Here is a 27,595-nt window from a genome sequence, read left to right as displayed (position 1 = left end):
ACTTTCTTGTTCGTCTGGAAATAATTAAAACGCCAGAGTTGATACATTGTACCCTAAATGACACCAAAATTAGCGTGACAACATTTCGGCCAATGTTCATTAAGTTCTTGAAAATTGAGGGCAGAAATTATTTGGCCTTTCTGTTGGACGAAAAAGAAGATACAACCGTTCTCGTCCTGTTTAAAATTTCTAGAATCAATTAAACACCACCCGGAACCGCGCATCGTTAGCATACACCACAAATCGTATCCTTGTGCACGCGCTCGGTCATCAAAGAAACCGTGAAAACGACGTCACCGTCGTGTGGTACAAAGAGGAGTCGCGCGCTAAAGCTACAAAAGATGAAAGGCTACGCGTGTTGCGTGCTTTACATCGACAGACAATCTAATTCATTCAGTGCTGTTTTTATCCATCAAATAACGGTATTTTCCAATAAGATATTTTCTCTTGTCACCTAATATTGTGATATTCTCGTCCAAGATCTAATGGAATGGAAAACAACAGAAAAACACCTCGTGAAAATGTGTTAAAACTAATCAGAGTACAAAAGCACCGTCGGTCAGCTTCAACGCTAATCAGTGCCATTATCAAATATTATGCGAAAATGATTAACTTCAATGGCAGCGAAGTGACAGAAGATGCATTCTGTTGTAGTAATCTGCCCATCTACCGCAAAGAAGCCTATCTTTGTAGATAACAGGACTAAAGAAACCTTTTCCCATCGCAGAGAGAGAGAGAGAGAGATGTGCAATCGATCACAGGTACAGAGGTGACCAATCAGTTTATGCTTGCGGCTTTTTAAGTCTTGTGCGTCTTTACACATTTCAATAAAGAGAAAACGTAGAAATAGCGTACATACCGGCAATAACAAAGCGTTGCTAATTAATTACTTTGTAAACTGATTAAGTCTCCTTACCGAAGTCACTGCAGGTGCTTCGGTTCCGCTGTCTTCTGACGGACTTGTCTTTCATTTCTATTGATAGTTATTACGATTAATATTGGCGGAGGGTTTGATTGCATTTTATCAGACGGAAACGTCTCTAAACTGCTTGACCGCTTGGTTAGAACAGCAGAAAAGAAACAGATGGTCCCTATGCGTAAACTGTCTTGCAGCAATTTGCAGGTTTCCAAAATCATCATGTACATGGTATTTGTGACATTGTCAAACAAAACTTAATTTATACTAAAACATGTCATTGATTCGGGGAAAAAAACCATAGCATAGAATATGTGCTCGTCGCCAATTGAAATTCCATTAAAATAAGTATTTAAACATTTTTATCTGTATCGTAACAAGACCTTCATTGTTCTGTATTCATTATAAGACATCCACTCGGTTGCTCGGTATAATACCTCACACATCTTGCCCTCTACAGCAACAAATGGAAACAATTTACCCCTCGGCAAACTGGACATCAAAAGACCAATTCCTTTTAAACACGGCTACTTGTGCAGACTAGAGTACAGTGTTTTTGAGACATCAATCAATACAAGGGGGTACATGTGTGGTCCAGTGATCGTGAGGGCGAGCGATGCACACCCGGAATGCTTGCAAACTCACTCCATTTGACAGATTGTATGTATCCGTTCTTAACCCGTACTGCTTTGCTCATCCGCAAAAGAAAGCAGACCCATTTCCCTAGAGTTCCTATAGGTTTATTTATTCTGCATTTTAATAACTTTACAAAAACCTGTCAAACATTGATGACTCCGCTCAGGAGAGCCAACAGTGGCAAGGCAATCTAAAAACGATGTCTTTGTATGCTTTACCAACGTGGATAGGGAAAAACTGCTGGAGAAAAATTAAAAAATTAATAATTTTGCCAGAAAAATCACATTCTGTCCTCTCCAGCTGTCAAAGTAAGCACCAAAGGTTACTGAGGACAAAATGGGTACAAAAAACCTCAACAGTTTAAATGACAACTTTTAAAATACTTTTTCTACTGTTTATAAACTTTCTTCAAGACATGTGTCATAAAGGGAAACATACTGATGACCTGCTTAATGCTATTATAAAAATATATTTTATTCAGCAGGCAAACGAACCAAATCCCCCAAGATATAATAAACACAAATGTTTTGTTTTGCTGCATTTATTTCAGTACATAAATTGATGACTTAATGGAACAGAATACATGTATTTGGTACATAGCAACAAAGAAAGCACCACAAGAACAATTATAAGTTTATCCCGGTGTATAAACGTGTATGGGACCAAAAACACATCGACAGCATTTGGTTAACATGCAATGATAAAATATGATAGAATGTCAGTTTGGTTCATAAAATCAACTCAGTTTCCATATATAGTTGGGACAATATCAGGAGACCAAAATGTTTTTTGAGCATAAAAATATGGAAAAGTACCCTCTTGAACTGAATATCATTGCTTTTCACTTACCCAAAATATTAGTTTAACTATTCATTTATTATTGTTGTGTGTATGTTGGGGGGGGGGGGGGTGTGTGTTCTTATTACTACTTCTTACAGTTTTAATCGATATATAAATTTATATAATGCCCCTAACATTTTATTTTGATTGTCTCAAGAGTATACTTATATATACCCCTCCGGTAGTCTTTCTCTCCAAGGCCACTGATTCTATCAATGTCCAATTATAAATTAAATATTTTATTGAAATGTGATGTTTGCAGTGCTTTCCATGAAAGCAATGCTATAAATGCTAAAATTTGTTATATTCATATTGCAAAACATCATCAGGTTGTACAAGGAGTGGTGGACAAAAAATTTCCCTCAAGACTTGTTAATTAATTTAACAGGTACTGGACAAACCATGATCAAGTACTATATATACTCATACATTTCAAAATGTCAAGCAATACAGTCTTCACAAAAAACTGATATATTTCAAAATACTTCCTTGGAATATGTGATCAAATGAAGTTTAGGATCTGATAGCACATTCCTCAAATATTTCTTTGTAATTTACCCAAAAAAATTAGAATTATAATTATCTTGTGATATCTAAACTGTTTTAAAAGTGTCTTTAAAGATATAAACACCACATATTGTTATAAATGTAACAGTAATTCAAGTGATATCCAGTAAGATTATATAGGAAATACCATCCTACATGTTATCGTGCACAAATGCCTGGCAAAGTACCTGTACCTCAAGTTTTTTGTGAGGAAACTTGTTTTAGGTAGCAGTACTTCAATCACAAATTCTTGGGAAAAATTATGTTACTGAGGAACATGTTATCTGACCTTAAATTGAAACATTTATACATTGTATACTTTTAAAATTTGTGTACCTATGTTTATGAATATCATGCGTACTATTAAAATTCCAATAACTCAGCCATACAGCAATTCCAAAAATATAGCATGACGTACAACATTTGTTTAGTCACAATATCAGAAAAGAAATTATACAGATCTATACATAACACTATGTTACATCTGTACTTTGCTATAATGTCACAAAACAATATTGCAATATGAACACACAATATTAAAGTACTGGCCAAAACTCCTTTACTTTGGAAGCTAAAGTATAAGGCAAAGTTTGGGACATGATTGACAAGAGTTATAATTGTGTGAGTACAAAAAAGGGCCCCACATGCTGTTCACCAGTATGGAATCATCTGTATGTCTCTTTTGACCATGATGACCGTTACTTGGATTGGTTGCCTTTTAAACTGGTATCCCTTGCTCTCGGGATAGTGATAGCATACACACCAGCAGCTGGTGTGTGTTTATATATAGGTCTATAAAGCAGTCTACATCACTGTATGCAACACTCCTTTTTGTCATGTAGAATTTTACCCTCTGTTATTCTTCTATCCAGATTTTCATCATCTTCAATGCTGTAAAAAAATCAAATTCCTTCCATTGATAACAGTATTTGAAAAAATATAATTGTGACTATGTTACAAGAAGTTGAATACTGAAACCTTGAGGAATGGGTGAAAGCATAGAACATTCATTAAACACCTTTTAATTAAAAAACATAAATGTGACAGCTAATTACACAAAATCACTGTAAACACAATGCTGATAATGGGAAAACTCCACTCCATCATCCACTTCATTTCAGGCCATTACTTACACTTTGTCTGACCAAAGTCAAGCAAACACACAAGGGACCCAGACTGAGTGAATAATGTGTGCATAAATGGAGTCATTAGAGGCTGTATGGAGTTTCAAATTCACCAGAGATTATAAGCATACCTGCACCATTAAGTATGAAACAATGTTTCTTAGAAAACATTGTCACCGTAAAACATAATACAAATGTTCATGGCAAAAAATTCTGTAATTGCTAATCATGAAAAAAAAAAATCGCTTTGCTTTAGAATCTGTAAACACGGGAGAAATATTTCCTGTCTTATAATAACAGATTTGAATGTTTTTAAAATGTTTTACAAATATAAGAACTAAATAGCAGGCCATGTTCTGATTGTCTCTTAATATGCTGAGAAACACATGTATTTTTTGACATGAAGTACTTTTTGAACATTTTTGAATGTTGTAAAAAGAAAAAAAGCACAAGAAAATTAATGTAATGAACATGAAAAATATTATCATAGTAAAAAACAAATTCATAGTTCAAAAAACAACTGCCACATATTTATTCCATAGATATGCCAAACCTATAGACATATTTCTAGAAACAATTCATGAACAAGTACAAGTAATCGGTGAGAATATTTGGTAAGTATGTAGACATCTGGACTTGTGACACTGTCAATGACAATACATAAGAAGGAAATTCATGTTCTCAAACAGTAATGACATGCATGTGTTTTGAGAATTTGGAAGCGTAATAAGATTAGAGTACAATTAAAGACTCTTAGAGCGCCGGCCACAGATTACCAAGACAAATCCCCTGAAATGGGACAAAAGAAACACTGACATTTATTTCTGGAGAAGAAGGTCCAAGTTCTTAAATTTCCATTTTGAAGAATGATTCACCAATAAAATATTTACACTGGAAATAATAGCGGGATAACATCTTCATAATAACCATTTCAGTGATAATATGATCAGCTGATGATCACTTTTTGTTCGATGTTGAAAACTACAGATAATAAAAGTCTTGGAGACATTTTTCCCTTTCAATCTTAAAATAAATCAAAGTAAAAAATTTTTTGGTAATACCAGTAATTAATAAATACGAAAAATTCTGAAAAAAGGATAATAAAATGTACTAATAAATATTTTTTGATGATTTAAAAAAAGGCATTTTTGATAGCTTGTTCTTCCAATTTAAGTACCGGTAATCAATCTTTAATTATTCCATAAGCCTACAAGATATTTTGAATAAAACTTAAAAATGAAAAAAAAAAAAAAAAAAAAAGAAAAAATAAATAAAATAAAAATTTTGATAACTGAACAATAAATTTTGTAAATTAATTCAATCTATTTTCAAGGAATTTTTATAATGCTTTTTTGTTTTTTCATTTTCTTTCTTCTTCATTTTTTAAAAAAAAAATTAATTTAAACATATTTCTAATAAAGTCTTCAAAATAATGTACAAGTTATTTTTGGAAATATTATCTGACCAGACTGAAAACTAATTAATATAGTTGATTGATATTCCTTATTAAAGGGGTGGATAAGGAGCATATAGAGGGAGTCCTGGTAGTGATTAGCCTCACATGTTAATAAGAGCACTGCAGCAGTGTGCACTAAGCAGGTACTCTGTCAGAATGAGACTCTGGCAGGAATCGGCTCGAGTCAAACTCGGAAACAGAACAAAGCCGGAATGAGCATGTTTAACATTCTACCCAATAATTTAAATCTTTATAACCTATTATTTAAGTATTGAGCATGACTTGGTCTGGAACTATAATGACAATGACAATTCCCTTGAAATAGATGGATGATCTTGGCTGCCTCAATTAGCAATTGATCTTCAACGAGCCTTTGTTTCACCTTTTGAAAATGATATTTAATAATGTTACACAGGGAGTTGAGGCATCTTTTTTTGCATTTGACTGGAGATAGCATGAAGATCAGGAACAGAACACTGATAGATCTTACCCAGGACATGAGAGAGAGATTAAGAATAACAGATAATGCTAATTTGTGATAACGCAAATAAAAGTTTGAAAAAAGCAAGTCACCCAGAAAACACATAATCTCTATAAAACAATATTTGGACATTCATAAAGGAAAAGAAATTATCTCTTATCAAAGTTATGGTAGAATGATCAAGTTAAATACAAACTTACCACAGTTATATATATATATATATATATATATATATATATATATATATATATATATATATGCATTCAAAATATGATAACACTTTTACAAACTTGTATCAAGTGATCAGTAATGTTTACAGATGTGAAACTAAATAAGGTCAAGAACCAAATTAATCTTCATTTATTCTGTATCAGAGATCATTTACTCTCTATCAGAGATTTCCACTAATGGTTAAAATAGCAAATTCATGGTTATAATTTACCAATTTAATGTATTAAAATTCATAAATGTCCACCTTTAACACAAATATTCAATGTCACAATTATTTCTCTGCATAATTTATAATGGGGAATTGTACTAAGGTTTTTTAGTGAGCATATCTGTTAAATATAAACCCTTCTCTCCCCTTTTCCCCTTCAACTCCTTTTTCGTTGAAGCCAGAATTTTTAACTTGTATGTTTGCTGATTTTATTTATAAAAAAAATGGTGATATTTTAGTTCATAATTTTAAATATTCAGAATTTTTCTTTTGAACATAAAAAATTAATTCGGTATAATTAAATTATAGGATATATACATATATCTAACTATATATACAGAATAAAGAAAACAGAAAATAAAAAGAAGAAAAGAAAAAAATAAACATTGATATAGTTGACGTACGCTCGTTCCTGTGAGTCAAGATGTTGCACCATCTCATCTCGCTTGTTGACGATCTCAACAAGCTCATCCAGTAAGAGTTTCTCTCGGTGCTTCTGAGCTTCAGTTTTCTGCCAGTCTGGAAAACAAAAAAAAATTCTTTTAATTAATTACCGAGAATAACTGCAGTTAGCAAAGCATTATGTAAGTTGGTAAAACGAGATTTTAATATTAATCCATATAGTTTCCCCGTTTGTAATTTCTAATCCTTCTTGTACTATTTATAGTGATTATTTGAAATTATAATCAACTGAAAGTGAAATGTTTCAACAGAAGTTTCCATATTATACTTCTATTAATTTTATTAACACTTTGTTTTGAAGTGTTTCGTTACGTACATTCAAGTTAAACCCAGAAGTAAATTTCTCCAGTTCATGCATTTTCTCTATTTCACCACTGATACTTAAGATTTTTATTTAATATATTAAACATGTAGGAAGGAAGAAATATGTTTAACATATCAATTTGATATATAATGACTTATTTTGCATTTGAGTCAGACATCTATTGTAAATAGTTTTTATCTGATATTCTGTACAGTAAAACAAACATCTATAGGCCTTAAACTCTAACCAAAAAAAAAAAAAAATAATAATAATATCCATTTTATAAAATATGGAAAAATCAAAATACAAAATAAAATTACATCTTGTTCAGAAAATTCATGTCCATATCAGTGAAATTCAACTTCATTTGAGAAAAAAGTATCAAGTTAATGGTATTTAATGGCACATCAGTCTTTCTAATTGTTGAAAATTGGCTTACTTTGAATTTTTAAATATTAAGCAAGCTATCTTGTTAAAATTATTGGTTGATGTTGTGAATGGGTCCATTGAGAAATTCTGATTGATTATGACGTACCATTTTATTTAAGTGGAAAAAAGGGAAGCGTTTTAATAAAAGATTTTGTAAGAATTCAAGGGATTAATTACAAAGAAATTACCCATAAGTCTACAAAGAAAAAACCCATAAGTCTGACTCATATAGAGGTGTAATATCAGCAGAAGGCAATTTTTTGTTTTAAAATACAAATGAAAATCAACGTACTTTAAAAAAAAATGGTATTTTAAAAAAATTATCTATAAAAAAAAAAATTACATGTATACCATTGGCTGAATTTGTAAGGAAAAAAAAACCCATGCAGATTAAATTCTTTTAAAGGCAGAAAATCTTTCTCTTTCTTAGAAGTGATACTGGTCAAATATTTGGAAGTGTCACTTCCTAAAGTACTTTACAACTGATAAAACAGCAAATAATAACCTATTTCATAGGTTTGACAATGAGTATAAAAACATGGCCAGTGAGTATAACATCCTTTAGATTCATGTGATGATCTTTAATGTGAGGTGTCAGAAAAAAAGTGAAGGAAGGATATTTTTGAAAAACATTTCTTTAAAAATGCACAAACAATGTAACATTTTAATAATAAAAAAAAAACATAAAAATTTTATTGAAAAAATTTAAATCATCTATAAGAAATACTATTGGCTGAATATGTAAAAATGAAAAAAAAAAATCTTGATGTTGTTAAAGGAAAAAAAAAGACTTGTCTCTTTCTTAGAAGTGATACTGGTCAAATATTTGCAATCTGTCTCACCTCTTTAAGTACCATACTACTGATAAAACAGAAAGATAACTTTGTTACTGGTTTGACAATCAGAGTAAAAACACGGCCTTGCATCCTTAAGTTTTCGTGTGATGACAAATAAGTCAAGTGTCAATAAATATCTACATGGTGTGAAAATAGTAACACCTGTGTCAATGACTCTGTGGGCTTATTACTGAAACATCACTTCCTCCAATGATAATAATTAAAACAAATGGATTCATAATCACTATCAAACCAATATGGATTCATAATCACTATCAAACCAATATAATATTCTCGAGAAAAATCCTTGTTCAAACTGAGAAAAATTAATGCTAACGTAAGAAATTTATTTTCTGAAGTTTGCATTACAATCTTGGTGAAATACACATTCTGCCTGTGTCATCAAACTGGAAACTACATGTAGGCCATTCTCCAGAAATATAATATCTGGGTATGTAGACTTCGTAACAAATTTAATATATGACTTAAAGATTTAAGACAATAAAATCATGGCTCATCAGAAATTCATAAAAAAGAGATATTTATTTCATTACTGTGATTGAAAATTAGTTGGGATGTTTTCTAATGAAATCATGCAGTTGATAATTTCAGAAGGAAAATAATTTTCCACCCGGTAAACAAATATCTGTATTAGCCAATTATGTTACAGGAGCAGTAATTGGTCGACAGCAGCGGCTGATGACATGAGTCAGGGAAATCCGTAAAGAACATACATACACACAATTCTAAATTAATGGTAAAGCCTCTTTACAGTTTTAGTCACTGTCGCCCGTCATTTAGAAATTCACTGCCTACAAGACGATCACAGCAAAGCAACAATTAATCAAGCTGACTTTGATGGCCATTTCATTTATCATCATTAAATAAAATCTTGTAAATTATGCAAATGTCAATTTTCTGCATCATGGCTTGTAATTCTGCATATAACATTGAGAGAGAGAGAGAGAGAGAGAGAGAGAGAGATGGGGTGCATTGCGGTTGGCTGGGTGGGTTGAGAGACTAAAGTTGATTTCAAAATTTGTCAACCTCTTATCATTAAAAACCCAGAAGCTGTATTGACTAATTCATATCTGTTGCCTCAAAGACAAATGTAACCCCATTTTTTTTTTTGGATAATTATTCTACTCTAATGAAATAAGTTTCTTAAAGTCACATAACAACTAAAAGCTTTTAGATTATGATATACTTCTGCATACATTAAATATCAAACAAATATATATGTATTATATTAGAAGGCAAGGTATGATCCACGTACATGTACATCCAATCTAAGTCCAGCAATCAATCTGACCTTTGTTAAATCCTATGGACGGTTAAGGAACAATATACATGTAGGTTTACTCAACAATAGAGCATGCAGTCAATGAAGATTAACAAAATGATAACTTGTGTTGTAATCTGATTATCAAATTGAATTGCTACAGTTTTCCACAAACCATTTCATTCAAGCTTTAAAATTTAGTCCCTTTTTTTTTTTTTTTTTTTTACATCTTCACAATATGGTGCAATTGATTTCACGCCATTTATCAGAATTCACGTTCGGGGACCAGAAGTTATTCTAACGGAAAATTGATGGGGTTTTAGCCCCAACAGTCAACATTTTATGGCCACATGTGTTGCCATTTTTCAGCTGAAGAATTCAAGACAATGAATTGTATACCCAAATACAGATTTCTTTAACATTTTATAAATTGAAAAAAAATCATTTACATGAATATCTGTTTATCTAATTTCCATTCCTACATTTCTATCCTTAAAATAATAAATTTAAACAAAATTAAAAAATGAATAAACAATCATCCCTGTATAGCTAAAAGTATATTTCATTTTAAAACAGAGAAAAATGAACTTTACTGCAACTACCCCCATTGAAAATAACTCAATAAGTTTAAGATCAAATATTAATTGTAATTAATGATTCAAAAATTTTTATCTACATTATATATATCTACTTAACATAATAATTAAAGATGAAAAAAAAAGAGAAATCTTACTGTAAAATTGATTCAACTATTTATTAATATAAGTAAATCATTGACATTATTATAAAAAAAATAAATCTGTAAGTTGAAAGACAGCTTTGATCTTTTCTCCTTTTTTTTGTTTAAAGAGAACTATCCATGAAAAATATCTCACATTTAATGTACTTATTTCCCCCCCATTTTTAGTACATCTGTGGGTTGTGGACTAATTAGCAAATTCAGGTGCTAACAGCATCAGAATTTACATTTAACTTTATATGAAAATTTATCTACACTAATAGAGGCAATTATTGAGGAACAGACAGACAGTAAGCTAGGTGCTAATGAATCTAACTGAATGTCTAAGTACGCATACCACTAGTAACCGTAATACAATATAAAAGAATTGTCTTCCTTTTAGAACTAGTTGTCCTCAATTTTCCATTATTTTTGACAGAGACAGAACCCAAACCTAGTCATATCATATCTTTCAAATTTTTCCAACATCAGTACATGTACTGGGATGCAGATCACTAATACTGATCATTTGGAATCTAAATTGTGTACTGTGTTCAAATAACTGTTTTTTAATTTTTGATTTGACAGTTGTACTGCTTTATCTATGGAAGTTCGTAATAATTCAATGTAAGTTGCAGGAACTCCGTTTTATACTTATATGATAGAATAAGACAATGTTAGAACCATTCCTTAGATATCTGCCTTGTCTGATATGACAATTAATAACCCCTACCTAACAGACCAATCAGGACTTAGTGTCAGCTATAATACAAGATTGATGGCCACCTTGATTGGTCACAGACAACAATGTCGATATATAATTCTAGAGGATCAAAAATTAATTATCCCCTGCAAGGTGCATACACCCAAAAATCTGATATTGAGTGATTAAGCCCTAATGTTACCTGAAAAAGCTTCAAAGCCCGATTATAATGGGCGTTAATGTCTAATGTATTTCAGGTTGTGTAACCAAATTTGAAAAATGTCCTTGGATGCAATGTATCAAGATGAATGGACTTTGCAATGAACAATTTCTACTCTGATGCTTCAATTATTATTTTAATTTTTTTATCCGCAAAAAAAGGAAGAGAGATTGAATACAAATTGACAAACGACCCAAACAAATTGCACATTAACACTGTGGAGTTCATTAAGAAATCAGCCATACCTCTAGACACAGTGCCAGAAATATGGAGCATATGGGTTTCGACAGATTGCCCAATTACATACAAGAAAGAAAAACCACCCAGAGAAATTAAACCATCAATGATCCATCAGACTTGACAACCCACAACATGGTCAATCTACAATACAGGGTTTTCTTCATCAATTTCACCTTTCATACCTGGAAATAATGGCTGACAAATCAAACAGTTCCAGTAACAGGAAACTGGATGGTGCCAGGTAAAACAAGGAGCCTGGCTACTGAATGCTTGTTTGACCAGTCACCTTATGCTGGGCCATTAATTAATGTGGTCACCCAACACTCACTTAGGCCATCTTTGATAAAGCAATCAGACCTTCAGCATCATTTCAAAATTGCTGCCAGATGGAGTGAGAAAATGCATCATATTGTATATTTTTTTAAAACTGATATTGGTGTTGAACAGATCTATGGATAAAACCAATGCAACTATAGAACATCTTCTCTACTCTTCTACTAAAAAAGATTCCTTTTCATTATTCCGATTCCAGTGAAATGATTGTGCAAACATTTAAATGATGAGCCATATGTTAGCATGTGATGGTTTTAATGTCTAATGCACAAAATCCAAGTATTAATCAAACACTACATGATATTTCAAAAAATGTTTTTATTGAGAAAGTTAAAGAATTGAACAGGTGACTATTTATTTAAGAAAAGCATAACGGAACCACATCGCCAATGCTGACAGACTCCTGTATTTATATGAACTTGCTGGCCTAGATTAAGCAGATGACCTTTAGATAATTTTACAAAAATAACATTCTCTTTTAAATATTCTGAGACACATCTAAAAAATTATGAAAAATAAAATTTGTGGACAAAAATTCTCGGATGACATCACTAAATTGAACCGCAGTAACTTTCTTTCGACTTGATTTGAAGATTTTGTGACCAAGTATCAGGTGTCGTGTGACATACTCAGATAATTATCTAATTAATTACACTCTCGTCAGAGGGATTACTATAATACCCCACCAGCTTCTCGCAGTTACGACTCTAAGAAGATTTGCTGGGAGCTCCAGGACATGCACCGCAGAAAAATTAAAAAAAAATCTGGCATATTGATTTCTAGATTCTGGCTTCATTTGTTGAAAAAAAAAAAGTTTCTATGTAGCTAAAATGATGCTGTTATTTTGCTGCTGATTTCAAAATAAGTGTAAAAGATTACGTGTGTATCTGCACAAACCTTGTTACACATTGCATTTACACCAATAAATTACATATTACATTTATACTTCTCAGATATACCAGTAACATCATTGTGAAGATGAAAAGTAATATTACACTGCAAGAAAGAAACAGTTAAGTTGTTCTCTCCACTTATCACTCTTTCTAGCGTTTAATATACCTACATTTTTGTAGGTGGCTGGTGGGAAAACTCTCTCTCTCTCTATATATATATATAGTAAAACTTGTCTAATCCAGAAATCTGAAAACTTGTCTTTTATGATGTAAACTTTTAAAACCCTTTCAGTATATTCAGTAAAATTGTATAAAATGTTGTCTAATGTGAAGTGCTGTCTGACCCCCCCCCCCCCCCCCCCCCCCCCCATTTTACTGCATGTGTGTGTGCATTGTTTGGCATAAGATTTCAGAACCCCCCAAATACTTAAAATGGTGAGGTTTAAAAATTTTAAGTTGAACCATTCTAAAATAATAAATCTCCCATCTTGGAATGCATACAACCAGTCCTACCTTAAACACTGCATATATTTTCTGGAAGAATAACCAGGTAGACATTGAAAGAGAAAGTATCCCCAGGTTTACACGTTCTAATCATTAACCAGTCTTTTGCACCTTGGGAAGCGAACTATTAATTATGACTTGAATGCTGTATATGACCTATATTTTCTAGATGAATTATCAGATTTTGGAGCAGGTTCATTCTCAAGTAATTGAGAAGTAATTGTGCCTTGACCATTCATGCATAAATGGACCTTTGGATGCAACCTACCTATACTTTCAATGCTGCAAATGTTACATTTTTTTTCTTCGGAAAGCAATACTGAAGTGGATTTCAGTCTCACATTGACCAACCTTAATTGTAACATTTATAGGGTGGTATGAATCCTACATGTACCTAACTTACAACTAGTGATGCATATAAGTAATAATTAATGCTTTGGATGCTGCTTGTGACCTACATTTTTTTCAAATGAGTGAAAAGGTCTGATATGTATATATTTTTAAAAAGGAAAAAAGAAAAAAAAGGAGATCTATTTTCACGTTAAAACATGATAAAACATACAGTGATGTTCCTTAATCATATCATTACTATAAGAATGCAGTTGTCATGCATGTTAGGAAATGGACAATCTACATATGTAGGTCATGTAAAGAGGATGGCAAAGAAATGAGGCAATATCATCTTCCAGTGTACATAAACTAGTTTAATGTTAGACATTAATGACAGTGTACAAAACACTAATTAACACAGGAAAACTGCATGATATGCTCCTAAAATATCAAGGTCTGCTTTTTGACAGAAACTTTAAATGTTCCATTAATAAAAAACTTAACAAGTTGAAAATATGATATTAATACATTTCCTGGTGCTAAAAAGGCACTGAATTTTCTCGGTAAATTCTTACCCTTATTTACGTCACATCATTATTTCCACCCCCCACCCCCCCCCCCCCCCCCCCCAAAAAATATGAATTATATTAAATGTTTGCCCTAAATACTATCTGCACAATAATTTGCACATCCTTCAATTTTTGATGATGTTTCAAAGGGGGAAAAAATTATAATCCCAGATCAAACGCTCAAATTTACGTTTAAGGGAAAGGGAGAGAGGGGAAATCCTACAGCCTTAGATATAACTACATGTATAAGATCAGCTTACTGAAGTGTTATATAAGGCTACTGCCGGACAGATACAATTGACAATTATTTTTTTGTCCTAAGAGGATTATGACAACACGCGAGTGTTCTTCATTTTGATCCCATTATGTATTAAAATACATTTGAAAATTCTTCTGCTTACTAAATTAAGATTTTCATATATATAATAATGTTCAACATATATACATTATAACTTTGTGACTGGTTATTGCATGCTTTATGTAACAGTTCTAGTTATTGATTTTGTCTACTTTGGATATACAGTTGAACTTGGGTATCTCGAACACTGATATCTTGAAATAATCTAGAAGTCCCAATCACTTATTATTTTACCCTCATTATCTCTATTCCTCAGATATCTCAAAGTTTTTTCTCTGTCTCATTGGGTTCGAGTTGATGAGTTTTGACTGTATTGAAGTTCAATGGACCAACTCTTTTTAGAAGTTCAAAAATTGCAAAATTGGCCTATGAATACATTTTAAAATCCTGATCCGCATCTAAACATGCAGACAAATCCAAACCAATTACATGGTAAAATTTACAACACTTGAATAGTGAAATGATATAGTTGTTCATTTACGATTTATTTTCAAAAACGTCCTACATTTTCCAACCTCAGTATAATTTCCTGATCTTAATCTTTATCAATCGAGGAAAAGTCACCAGACTCGCAGGGACTCCAAGGCTTCAAAAACAGATCAAGGCACACTTTTTGGTACATGCATATGTGTATCATTGCTGGTGTGTGCTCAGATTTATCCCAAAATCCATCGCTAATTTGGGATTTAGATTTCACATTTTTATCTAAGAGAAACATTAACTCAGGCCAACTTTAAGATAATGTTTGTTGTCCTCTCCCGACTCAGGAGGAAAAAATGGAATCGGTAGGTAGGTGAGAAATTTTTTTTTCAAAGAAAATTTCAAAATCAATGCTAAATTTTCAAAATCTGTTTTCCAGAATGCATAAAAAAATAATAGTTTCCTGGATGTTAAAGTTCTGGGTCTGGCCATTTTTAGCCAGTCAGTTGGGAGAGGGCAACCAAACAATTTTTTAAAGATGGCCTCATTTAAGTTATCTAAAGACAATGTTTTTTTTCTTTCCTGTGATTTACCCATTTACAAAAGAGTATTCAAACAGCTGTTACAAAGTGCTGTCAATATGTGATATGAGAGAATAAAATTTATTTCTTATTATCAAAACAAGGAATGAAAACATATTAATTAAAAATATATCTACTGACACCTTTAGAGTTACAATGTCACCACAAGTGACGATGACTGGCCAGGAGAACTTCAATATATTATTAACCGTTAATATTTCCATTTCTATTTGTTTTCTCTGTGATAACTCTTTGAAAGTTTGGAGAGTTGATTTCTTGATCATTCTAACGGAATGCAAATTTCGCCAAGCGAAAGGTCAGGAGCTAAGAAGGCCTAATATGCATGTAATTCTCGTGCGGCTGTCTTTGTGTCAGACTCTAAGGAGGCCTAATATGCATGTAATTCTCGTGCGCCTGTCTTTGTGTAATTTAAATCTATTAGTCTACATTTTTAAAACCTAAATTTACAATTTTATTTTACAATGAAATGGAAATATAAGGAATCACTGTCTAGTTAGTAAGGCTTTGCCCGTTATGCAAATTATCCCAAGTTTCCAACTATCGTTGATGTCCCTGGCATACTCTACTAACAAGACAGTGATTCCTTAATAAAAACAATGAACTCATTATTAGCTCAGCTGACTTTAAAATAAGCGATAATTGAACATAAGTGATTTCAATTTAACCAATATTTATTGCAAAGAGAGAAACTGAGGATTTAGTTTTACTTCAAAATAAGAAATACTTCAAAATAAGCGATATTTCAAAATAAAGAATTTCAAAATAAATGGAGTAAAGTGTAATCTACTGACTGATTATAAAAATTAAGAACCTAAAATATATTGAATGTAAAAGTCATTCTCCATGTGCTAAATGCTCTCACTACTTAATCTATTGTAGGGCCAGAATGTTTTTCCCTGTTTGGCAAAATTGAAAAAAAAAGAATTAATTAAGAGGACTGATGGACCAAAATGTATTTCTTTGTCTCCCCCCCCCCCCCCCCCCCCCCTCTGAAAAAATATGGTTCTTTGGAAATGACAATCATTTGAAAGGAAATTTTCAAAAAAAGTATTTCTATATACCCCCCCCCCCCCATATGATTCTTTGGGAATATTTACAATCATTTGAATGGACATTTCCAAAAACAATAAAACTGCAATGAAATATTTTGTTGATGATCAAACTTTAGTCAATTCTGTTAAAAATACTGCATGAAATAACTGTACATTTTATGGCACCTTCTTACATGTGCATGACATTATAAGTATAAAAACAATTAGACAAACAAATGATATCTGATATTCTTGATATTTAAATACACATAATAAATAACCCATTTTTTTCTTTAATCATCATATTCTTTTATATAATAATATATCAAATTAAATTTCACTTTTAATGGACAGGATTGGCATCAACTTGAAAACAAATTAATGAACTTGCTAAATTTGGTCAAACTTTTTGAAATCCTCCCACTGTCTAGAAATTTTAAGAGCAAAATATTAAAAAGGAAGAAATACTGCAATTATCAATTATCAAAATGTCATGCAGGTACTAACCACTTTACACATAAATGTTAAGACATATTTTTTTCTTCTTAAGTTTTCTTCAGTATTTTAATGGATCCAAAGTACCGCATGCATGTCAATTATACTAACTTGTAGTTTTTTGTTTAAAGTGCTATAATTATTTGCTTTATTTTTCTAATTTTTTTTTTCCGTCATGATAGTTTTTGTGGAAATCAAGGTTTTAATAAAAATTTTCATTTTTAATAAAAATGTTCAATATATTTTATTGATATTAATATCTTTTTTTCTTCAAAGTTTCTTTTCTTCATTCTACAGGTGTTTTATTGAAATACATTTAAGTACATATATGTATGGACATCTGGCACAGTATAAAAACCAAGCATATTTCTTTGAATAACATTATAATGTTCCAATATCTTCGTGTCTGAATGTAAATTCTCAACTGATTCATATCAACTCTGTCTACATGGAATAAAAACATTCTTTCCCAAATAAATGGTAACGGTAAAATCAATATTTAGTAACAACTAATTCATCAGTTTTTACAAGGGTATGATATATAAACACATGTCAGCTCCACTCAATTATATCTGGGAGAAACTAGACCATGCACATAATTTTTTTTTTCTTTTTGCGAAATCAAATCAACATTTTAAATTAAAATCTCAAAGAAGGTACAATTATCTTATTATTTATAAACTCAAATACCCAATATAACAACATTTACTTTGGAAAGTCATTCAGAGAAAACGTTGTCAATTCAGCCCAAGTGTACGACTCATTTTTGATTGTGTTATATGAACAAAGATTTAAAAGCCTGGCTAAATAAAACAAACACTCCAGCACACTTGTGAGTAGAACCTTTAGCCTAGACCTCCTTAATAATGTGTTCTTCAACACAATACTTTCATTTCAATTCTTCAGAGCAGGAGGCAAATAGCACATGCACTTCAGATCTTGAAATTTAGGGTGTTTTAAAAATATTGAATTTGCAGAGGTTGAAACATGTTTAAATTGAAAGTGGCCAGTTAATAAATTTGTTGAGTACATATTCCAGTACATGTATTTAATAATGACATATTTTCAAATTGGTTAAAAAATCTAGGATGAATACTTAACTAGAATTTTACATTTTGTACTAACATTAAAAGGGGGAAAATATATGTTCAGATTGGTATTTTAGAAGTCTCTCTCTTTTTTTCTTTTCACACATCAGTTGCTTTGGCAACATAAAAAAATCTTACCTTCAATGGACATCATCGCTCGTAATTCCCTATTCAACAATTCAAATCGTTTCTCCAAATCATCCTCCTTTTCTCTGAAAATAAATTTATTTCACAACATATAAAATTTCCTCTTGATTATATTCTAAAATGAAACTTGAACTAAATTTACTTCTTCATTTATATAGTTAGTGAAGTTTGCAGAAAAGCTGATTTCTTAACAGGAATTAGAGTAATGGGTTTAGTGTTAAAGATGATAATATTTTCACAATATACTTATAAGACTTAGAAGTTTTCTCTTGAGAACTTAGGATCTTTATCCTTATTACAGCCTTAATTCACGGAAAATCTTATTATTCCATCTGACGTTCTTCAGAACATCTCAGAATTTTATGATATCCTTCTGCAAGTATTCAAATAACTCCAGCCCCCAAATGTAAGAAGAATTTAGAAGATAAAAAGAAAGCTAAGGAGATTTGCAATAGGATCATATAAGGATTGAATATATTGATGGCCCTATGTTCAAGTCAATCTGAAATCCCATTTAGGCTTAGGTTCTTAAACACAGGATTTTTTTCTTAACAAGTTGTGTGATAAATTATTCTCTTGCTTAAAAAAGAAAAATGTTCAGATCAGTCTTAGACACCTTCAGTCAGCAGAAAGGGGAGATAACTCAGGGTCACAAAGGATTACAATCACATGACGTCATATTCTTATTGGCTTGGGTTTTTCCTCCATGCTTGACAATTAATGGCTTACTACTGGTTAACTTGTCCACACTTTCTCAAAATAATTTCATAATAAATATATAATTATAGTGAGAAACCACTGCTTGACAGTTCTTGTGAAAGATCATGGGAACTTTCTCTTAGCCATAAAAAATTATTAACGGGAATAATGATAAATGTAAATGAAGAATTAAAACCAATTCATGCAGAGATCTTTTGTGGCAATTGTAAGTTCACACACCCCAACCAAGCTGGCTCAATGGGAATAGTTTCCTCACATTTTCATTGCTATCATCAAATCTTTCCTTGTTTGGCCCTAACTTTGGACAAAATCTTAAATGTAGTTATCATGGTTATAGCTTTATTATCTTAAGAACAGTTAAACATCTTTGCTTGTTCATACATTATGTTGGAAACATCACTGAAAGAATCGACCTACTCCGAACATTGACAGAATTTCATTTTTTATGTATATATATATATATATATATATATATATATATATATATATATATATATATATATATATATATATATATATCTATGAATTTGCTATTTATGAACAAATATATTTCATATTTCGATTTGTATTTAATTGGCTATAATCATGAACAGAAAATCGGTTTGTCATAAGTCTGCGCGGAATCATGGAGTGAAAATTGAAAACAATTTCTCTTTTTTCTGTCCTAATACATTCATTTATCCCTTTTCTTGCATTCAATAGGCATTAAATGTTAGGGGACTAAGTCTTTTAGGACTTTCAACTATTTCTGCAGTTCTTCGGCATTTGGCCAAGTTTCGTTAGACCACCAGTTTAGGAACAGACTATTAAGCGCATTCCAATTCTACCTGTTTTGTATTAACTAATGGATTTTTTACAGATTAGAACTCAAACCCAGGTGTATACTTAAAAGACAAACAAAAATATTCACAAGTCAATCCCTCCTTTTTAAAGGGCTCTTAGTCTTACTACTGTTTTAAGGTATTATCTTCAGATTTATGATGGCAATAATTATAAGTAAAATATTGATATGCTAAGGTATGCGTAAGTCAATGTATATATAGTGGGGGGTTATTATATAACTAGATCTCCGACTTAATCAGAAATGTGCACAAATTATTAAACAGATTTATAAGCCTTGTGGAGTATTTTCTTTACTAAAATGATTACGCTTCCTGTTTCTTAAGTTAACAGAATTAGGACGATTGTTTATCCTACTGCTAAAATCGTAAACCGTTATCCAGTCCAATTATTAAAGTACATACAATTTTTACAATTAAATACCTGCATGTATTTGTTGTTTTTTTTAAATATATAATACAATTTACACAGGAATTTATTCAACTCTAATCCTTTTTTTTTTTTAGGAAAAAAAAATTATCGAATTGCAAAAATATTTAAACTAAATATGCTGAAGATAAATAGTTACGTATAAAGCTACGTTGTACATTAATTATAGTAGAATCTGAAGTCCTCAGTTCCTATGAGCCCTGACACGTGCAAACATCTGAAAGCTCCAAATTCATATATATCCTGGTATGGATGTTATATCATAATCTTTAATGATGAAATAATTTAAATGTATTTTTGATGAGTAATATACTACAATGAAATAACTAAGGAATATAAAGATTTTTTTTTTGTTTAGGAAATTCTTCCGTTATGACTATACATAGATACCACATTTATAAAAAAAACTGCCGCCAATTTGGTCCAATTAGGATAGGGACCAAGTAAGTACTATTTTGAACATGTTGAAACTCAAATTGACCTGTTATGGTATTAAGACGGATTATGGTGGGAAATCCTCTTTGACATAATCCCTTGCCAATAATAGTCTGTTTCTACAACCCCTCCAAACATTTGATGTCTCAATGGCAAAACACAAAGTTGGGGATCACCGAAAAAAATTCTGTTGTTCCAGAGCTTAGTAAGGACCTATGGCTAAGATTATCTCAACTTGAGCGGATGCAGTATGACTTACATTTAAACTTTTCTACACACTAAATATTGCATTTTGATCTCAAATCCTGATTCCAACTACTCTAGCTATTAGTAAGGGTCTGTTTAAGAAGATAATCTCAAATGTGTTTGTTTAGTTTACAAGATATACCATGTGCAAGTAGATTATAATACACATTCTGTGCTGCCCTTAAATCCCGTAAATCTTAGGTCAATACAACTTACCTATCTTATACCTATTAGGGAGATTTATAAGTGTATATTCAGTTTATTTTACAGCTAAATACAAATAAAGTACATACAAAAATGTATGTTATCAGTCAATTCAATCTGCATTAATTTGTACAAAAATGAAAAGAAAATTTCAAGAAAATGGTAAATAGATCTATACAATATATGAAAAAGTACCTGAATGAACAAATAGTAATATCTTATTTTAAAAATTATGTGCAGTGAAATTTTTTTTTTTAATATGTACAAAATTTTGCCTATTGGATATATTTATATTTTTCTCTAATAATAACTGCATGATTAATATAAACTCATAATCCAATCACCCTCATATAAGGATATTGTTGTTCTTTTCTAATTTTGAAAACTTGAAATTTATTTTCAAGCATAAAGATTTTTAATTTCTGATTTAATAAAAATTGAAGAAAAAAATTTTTTTTTTGCACATTTGTTTGTGAAAAAGTTTATTTTTTTTCACATTAGGAACAATTAAATTGATAAGAATATTTTAAATAGATCAGGAGCCAAAGGTACTCTCAGAGAACACTGGGCAAATGTAACGGAAACCTGTTATGCAACAAAACAAAAACAGCCCCTTTCTAGCAATGAAAAGACGAACCTAATATGAATTCAAAATTGAAGACACATTTTAGGCAAAGTCAACATTGGGGAGAAATGTATTCTTAAGCGACCCCAGGGGTGCTCTGTAGTGGTCAAAAGCAGGCCGTTCAAACTTTTATTAAAAACTATTTTTTTCAAAACATTTCTTATTAAAGCCACCATCATTTTACAAACATCCTCGAGATATCAAATTCCATACGAATGACATTATAATTATAGAAATGAATTCAATTCTCAAAAGGCTAAAGAAAAGGGAGGTTTAAAAATTGGCTGTGTAGCACACAGGAAAACATTAAGTTGTTAACATAATTTGGATCTTGTACAAACATTGCAATGTCAATATTTTAACAACTATAAGAGAAACTTCATGTTGACATTGACAATAGAATGTGTTTGTCCGTTGAACTGACCAGTCTAATTAGTTAACACTGACCCCCTGCCATTGTGAAGGGGAGGGGACAGGTTTCCCAAACAAAACAAAAACAGTCCCAATAGAAATGATGTAACTTATGAAGAGCTATGATAGCCTGACTCCTTGTGTTTGAACATTTGTGTAATCACATTTTATATTTCAAGTGTTGTGTGGCTTAATCTTGAAATTTCTGAAACTCCTAGAGAGGAACAGTACTATTGAATTACTAGTCAAAATATTATTAATTTTGATTAATACATAGAGAATTTCAAGTCTTATATTCTTTGGCATGTATAGTGATCAATTATGATACGTTTTAGAATATCCTGATGGTGCCTTACATATTTCAGATACCACCACATGAACTTACATGCAATGAGTTTTCCTGAGTTACAACTGTGGACCCATTTCCAATTTTAAAAAAAATCGGTTATTTTTTCCAATTTTTGCTCTGTTTTTCAAGAAAGAAATACTGGTACTCAAGACTAAAAATCTCACTCTAAACATTTTTTGCATCAAATTTCCCAATTCTAGGGACTCTGGATCCATTTTTAAAAAGAAGTCAGGAAGACCCATGCATGCTGAATTGTAATTACACATGAGGACCCTGGGCTTTGACGATAACCTGAGTTAAGTGAATTTCTCAACATAGATAAACTTAGTCCCACCCTGTGGCCTCAACAGCCCACGAAGACACTGGATTTAGAGGACTTCTTGCTCATAAAAATAGCAGATAAACATTGTTTTGCACACCCTGAATAGGAAAAAAAATAAATAAAGACATGACAATACCTGATATTTCAATAACTTAACTTAGCGAAACTCTTTCACAGTGTAGGTAGGAAACCTAGCTCTGTTAGCTGGGGACAATGTGTCGTCAAATACAACACAAGTTCTATCATAGTAGACTTTTCAAGGACATATAAGAAAGAAGTGCTGGTGAAATATCTTTAAAGACTTAAGTTAATAAAAACTTCAATGAACATTTTGCCTAAAATTCACTTAGCCCCATCCTACGTCAAGAACTCTAGACCTACAGGACAGGATAACATATTTTGATAGTGGCCTCATATAGCTCAAAATCATGAAACAATATATATATTTTGATAGCGGGCTCATATAGTTCACGATCATGAAACAGTTTGTACATATTTTGATAGCGGGCTCAGATATGATCTCACTTTCATTGTTTCTGTTAGATGATTCCAACAAGTTCACTTCAACCTGTGACCTTGTAAACAGAATCCATGCAAGGACATGAATTTTCACAATTTTGATAGAGGCTCAGTTTATGCTTCCCATGCATGTAGTGTCTGTTAGATTTTCAGGAGTGCAGATTATACTATTTTATATATATATATATATACATGTATATTGTATATATATATATATATAATGCATTTTCTTTTTCTGATCTATTTAGCCCCACCCTGGGGCTTGAGTGATGAAATCAGAGTTAAGAATAGGTTTAAACTAGTTCAGCTATTTCACAATGTTCACAAGTTTATGTCCAACTGGCGTTGTGCAATCACAGACAAGAACAGGTATGCAATGGATAATGGATGCAAATGACGTAAAATTTTGATGTGATAATTATTCTAATTTCTACCTTTTCGTTGTTTTTGGACAGCGACCTGAATGTGCTCATTAGAAATGTATTACTTATAAGACTAACTAAAATTCATTGGTTGTCACGTAATTAATATCTTATGTACAAATCACTAACTGTCATAAACAATTTGTAACAAATTAAGTTCTGATCTACATTATTTTGCCGAGTAATTTTACTGAGTTAATTCTAAATACAAGTTTTGGGGCTTCTTTGCATGCCCTCAAATTAATATAATGCAATTCTCAGATTATCTAGAGCTGTCTTAAAAGGGATTTCCCCCCACCCCACCCCAGAGGGCTACTTAAGAAAGGGCATAATTTTAAGTTTTTGAATTAACTTCAAGATTTAGCCAAAGAAGAAGAAAATATGGTTCACACAAGGATTTTGCACAGAGATCTGTTTTAACCTTTTCTTTTTTACGTAGAACTTGGATCAAGGTCACTGCATATCCTTTACCAACAGACACAACTAATATTGAACATTTTATGCATTGCTTGAAAACCAGACAAATTTTAAACAAATTGATTACTGGTCTAACATAACTTTCACCCAGAAGAAGAAAAAAAAACTCCCTGCAAGAAACCATATAAATCAAAATTTATCACCCCAGTCAAAAACTTTGTCGCATATTAGAATGGTAAAGAGGAGGGCAAGACATTAAAACTTTTCACCACAACATGTACATCATTAAATTGCTGCTATAAAAGGTCACTGAAAAGAAATCGACGAGCCCCTCATTTTGCTTGCCACAGATGTCACAAATGGAGAATTGAGTGGCTAGCCCAGACCTAGGTTATACCAATGCTGGATACAGTTAAAGCCCTCCATGCAATTAAATTTCTGGAGTATGAAATTGTCTTAGGGTAAGAGATTTCAAGTGGAAGGAATGTATAGGAACCTATTCTAATGAATTATTGTATGTCAATAAGGTGTGTGGCGTATGGAAATAAGGTGTGAGGGTGATACCAAACATGCACGTCAATAGCGCTCAATATATTGTAACTTTGGAATTTTTACTTTCTTTCTTTTTTAAGGAATAAGATTAAAACAAAAACCTTTTTATCAGTTTCACAAACCTTAAATCTGTGAAATCTTACTTAGCTGATAATTTCAGAATGTCTTTTCCGCCCACAAAGGAAAATCTTGTTAATTGTTTTAATACCAATGTCAACACATTTTCTAAGAATATACATATAAAGACAATTTTTTTTTTATCTGTTAAACATACTCTAATTCTGTGAAATCTGACATCACAGATCATTTCAGCATTAACATTCCCCTCCCACTCAGGACAATCTTCTTAATTGTTTTAATACCTAAGTAAACCAGGAATGTCTATCACTTCAATTTTTCACCTAATATACATGTATTAAGCTCTTTTAACATAACATAACTGAGCTTTCATTGGAGGAAAAAATAAATCAAAAATAGTAAAAATTTTAACATTTGCTTTGTTTTGTTGTTGTTGTTTTTTTAAATTTTTAATTGTGGATATTAACATTTAATACTGCAAGGATGGGCATTTTTGTTTCTGTGTGCAGGCATTATAACACATGCACAAACCTGCATAGTGTCTGTATAATGCGCAGCATGACCAAACACTCCCATCTTTATCAGGTGCTGTCAGCAGCCGCGATAAATAATTCCGTTCACAATGTCAACATTTTGTCACTGTCTTTAAGAAGGCTCACAAGTTACAGGGATTAAGCAGGGAATCATTAGGCGGGCTGTCTTTTGGACTTTATAGGGTCTGATTTACAAAAGGGAATAAACATCCATCACAAAATAATAAATCCCTGATGCACAGCAGCTACTCAGAGGATCAGAGTCGATCACCCACGGCAAGGCCGGTTCTTAAAGTCAGGCTTAAACCTTCTCACAGCTCTGATCATTATAAAAACAAAAACTATTCCGTGCTCAATAGGCAGAAATAAATATATCCTATTCAAGCAGATTCATCTTAAATATTTTCCTGGATATCAATATTTAACTTTTTCTTTCAAATTACAACTTTGACCTTTTTCAGTAATTTTAATATGGAAAGCTTTCTTTATTCTTTTCTATAAAAGCATTTATTTTGTAAAAAGAATTTTCATTTCCTGGGTCCTTAAAATGCCTTTAGATGCATTGAGCCATTAGAAGTATTTCTTACTAGTTTGAATGGAGGCTAATTTCGTTTACTACAATAACCTCAGATCATAAGTTCATTTTGTAAGAGACCACTTACCCGCCTCTGTCAATGACCATTTACCGGTATAGACTTTATAAACAAAATAATGAAAAGTGGGTTAATAAAGAAATTTTAATGGGCATGCCAAATTTATATATTCATTACACGAAAAGGGAAAAAAAAATTGGTTGAGTGAAAAATCGGCTGTATATATACACTTTGCAATATCAAGAAAGACAACTCTTATTTTGCACTTCCACCATCTACCCATCTCAAACCTTGTAAGGGTCAAGAGAGACAACTCTAGATATTGGACAAAAAGAAATGATGGTGACTTACAAGATATTCAGCTGCATCTGTCGTCTGATCAAGGCATTTCTTTTGTTGACCAACAAAAACCACTCCTGCATCAATTTCTCCTCCATACGCTTGTACTTTGCTGCAATTTTTTTTTTTTGATATTTAAGAAAAGATTTGTTCATAAGAAAAACAACAAATGTCTGAAGAATGCTCTATTTTATAGCAATGCATTAAATCAACTAAAAATTAACATTTCTTTCAGTATAGTGAAATCACTAACTTTTGTGGAGGTTTAATATTCGTTGTTTTCGTGGCATGCAGTGATCTACGAATTCATGTCCTCCACAAAATGTAAATTTTAAATGTATAAGAGCACAGCATTTCTTCAACCAAGAAATCAAATCCCCTTGAACTAACATATTTTCCTCAAACCAAGGAAATCTGACAGAACAAAGATATGTGATTTTCCAGTATAGTCTTACATTTTCCCATGATTCTCCTTAGTTTTGCCTCTAGTTCCCCTGCCTGTTTGTCTATCTGTGTTTGTTCTCTCTCCAAAGCATCCATTTCATTGTGAACATACTGATTTGTGTCCTGAAGATGCTGCAACATGAAAAATATTTTATATTTGAAGAATTCCTACATAAGAAGGTTGCAATTGACAATTTTAGATTATATATTTCAGTATTTTTACCTCATCCTTTTTCTTCTCCACATGGTCTTCAAACTCCAAGGAATCAGGTGTAGAACTGTAATCACCTGTAAATTAATATTCAAAATGTACTCTTGTAGACAAAATGTTCTCTATCTAACAATATTTTTATCTCAACTGCCCCAACTGCCCGATTGGTACAATCAGATTTGCTGCTAACTTTTTATCTCCTAAACATCTGTGGACCTTTTGAAAAAATACCGTAATTTTTGGACGATAGGTCGATACTTTTTTTCTCAGAAGTGTTGGGGTCGCCGTTTAACTAACAGTTAGGACGACGGCTAAAATTTTCCACTTCTTTTAAAAGTATCTAAGGTATAGTAAGTAAAAAAAATCTTTAAAAAAAACGTGAATAATCCTTTTAAAATATTAATATCTTTTTTAAACAAAAAATTTACAGAGTTGTACAGTTTTAATCTTGGTCTGAAGATTTTTTGTGAAAAGTCCTACTGAAACGCTTACTTATTGATGACT

At 31.7% G+C, this 27,595-nt stretch overlaps 1 protein-coding gene across 3 annotated transcripts in view; it reads right to left on the bottom strand.

The window, feature by feature from the left end:
• Positions 1–2,077: 2,077 nt before the first annotated feature.
• LOC133174681 (EH domain-binding protein 1-like) overlaps positions 2,078–27,595 on the bottom strand; it is a 49,533-nt gene continuing 24,015 nt past the window's right edge. For all 3 annotated transcript variants that reach the window (XM_061309770.1, XM_061309781.1, XM_061309775.1), the window contains 6 exons: positions 27,104–27,168; positions 26,892–27,012; positions 26,449–26,548; positions 18,394–18,467; positions 6,843–6,957; positions 2,078–3,829 (listed from right to left, as the gene is read on the bottom strand). In XM_061309770.1, the coding sequence (XP_061165754.1) occupies positions 3,748–3,829; positions 6,843–6,957; positions 18,394–18,467; positions 26,449–26,548; positions 26,892–27,012; positions 27,104–27,168 (557 nt within the window). In that variant the 3' untranslated portion in view covers positions 2,078–3,747. The remainder of the gene's footprint in view (positions 3,830–6,842; positions 6,958–18,393; positions 18,468–26,448; positions 26,549–26,891; positions 27,013–27,103; positions 27,169–27,595) is intronic.

Source organism: Saccostrea echinata, unplaced genomic scaffold, assembly GCF_033153115.1.
Source record: "Saccostrea echinata isolate AGI-Se365-2 ecotype Australia unplaced genomic scaffold, CSIRO_AGI_Sech_v1 ptg000002l, whole genome shotgun sequence".
Taxonomy (NCBI): Eukaryota; Metazoa; Mollusca; class Bivalvia; order Ostreida; family Ostreidae; genus Saccostrea; species Saccostrea echinata.
This window is presented reverse-complemented; position numbering and strand designations above follow the sequence as displayed.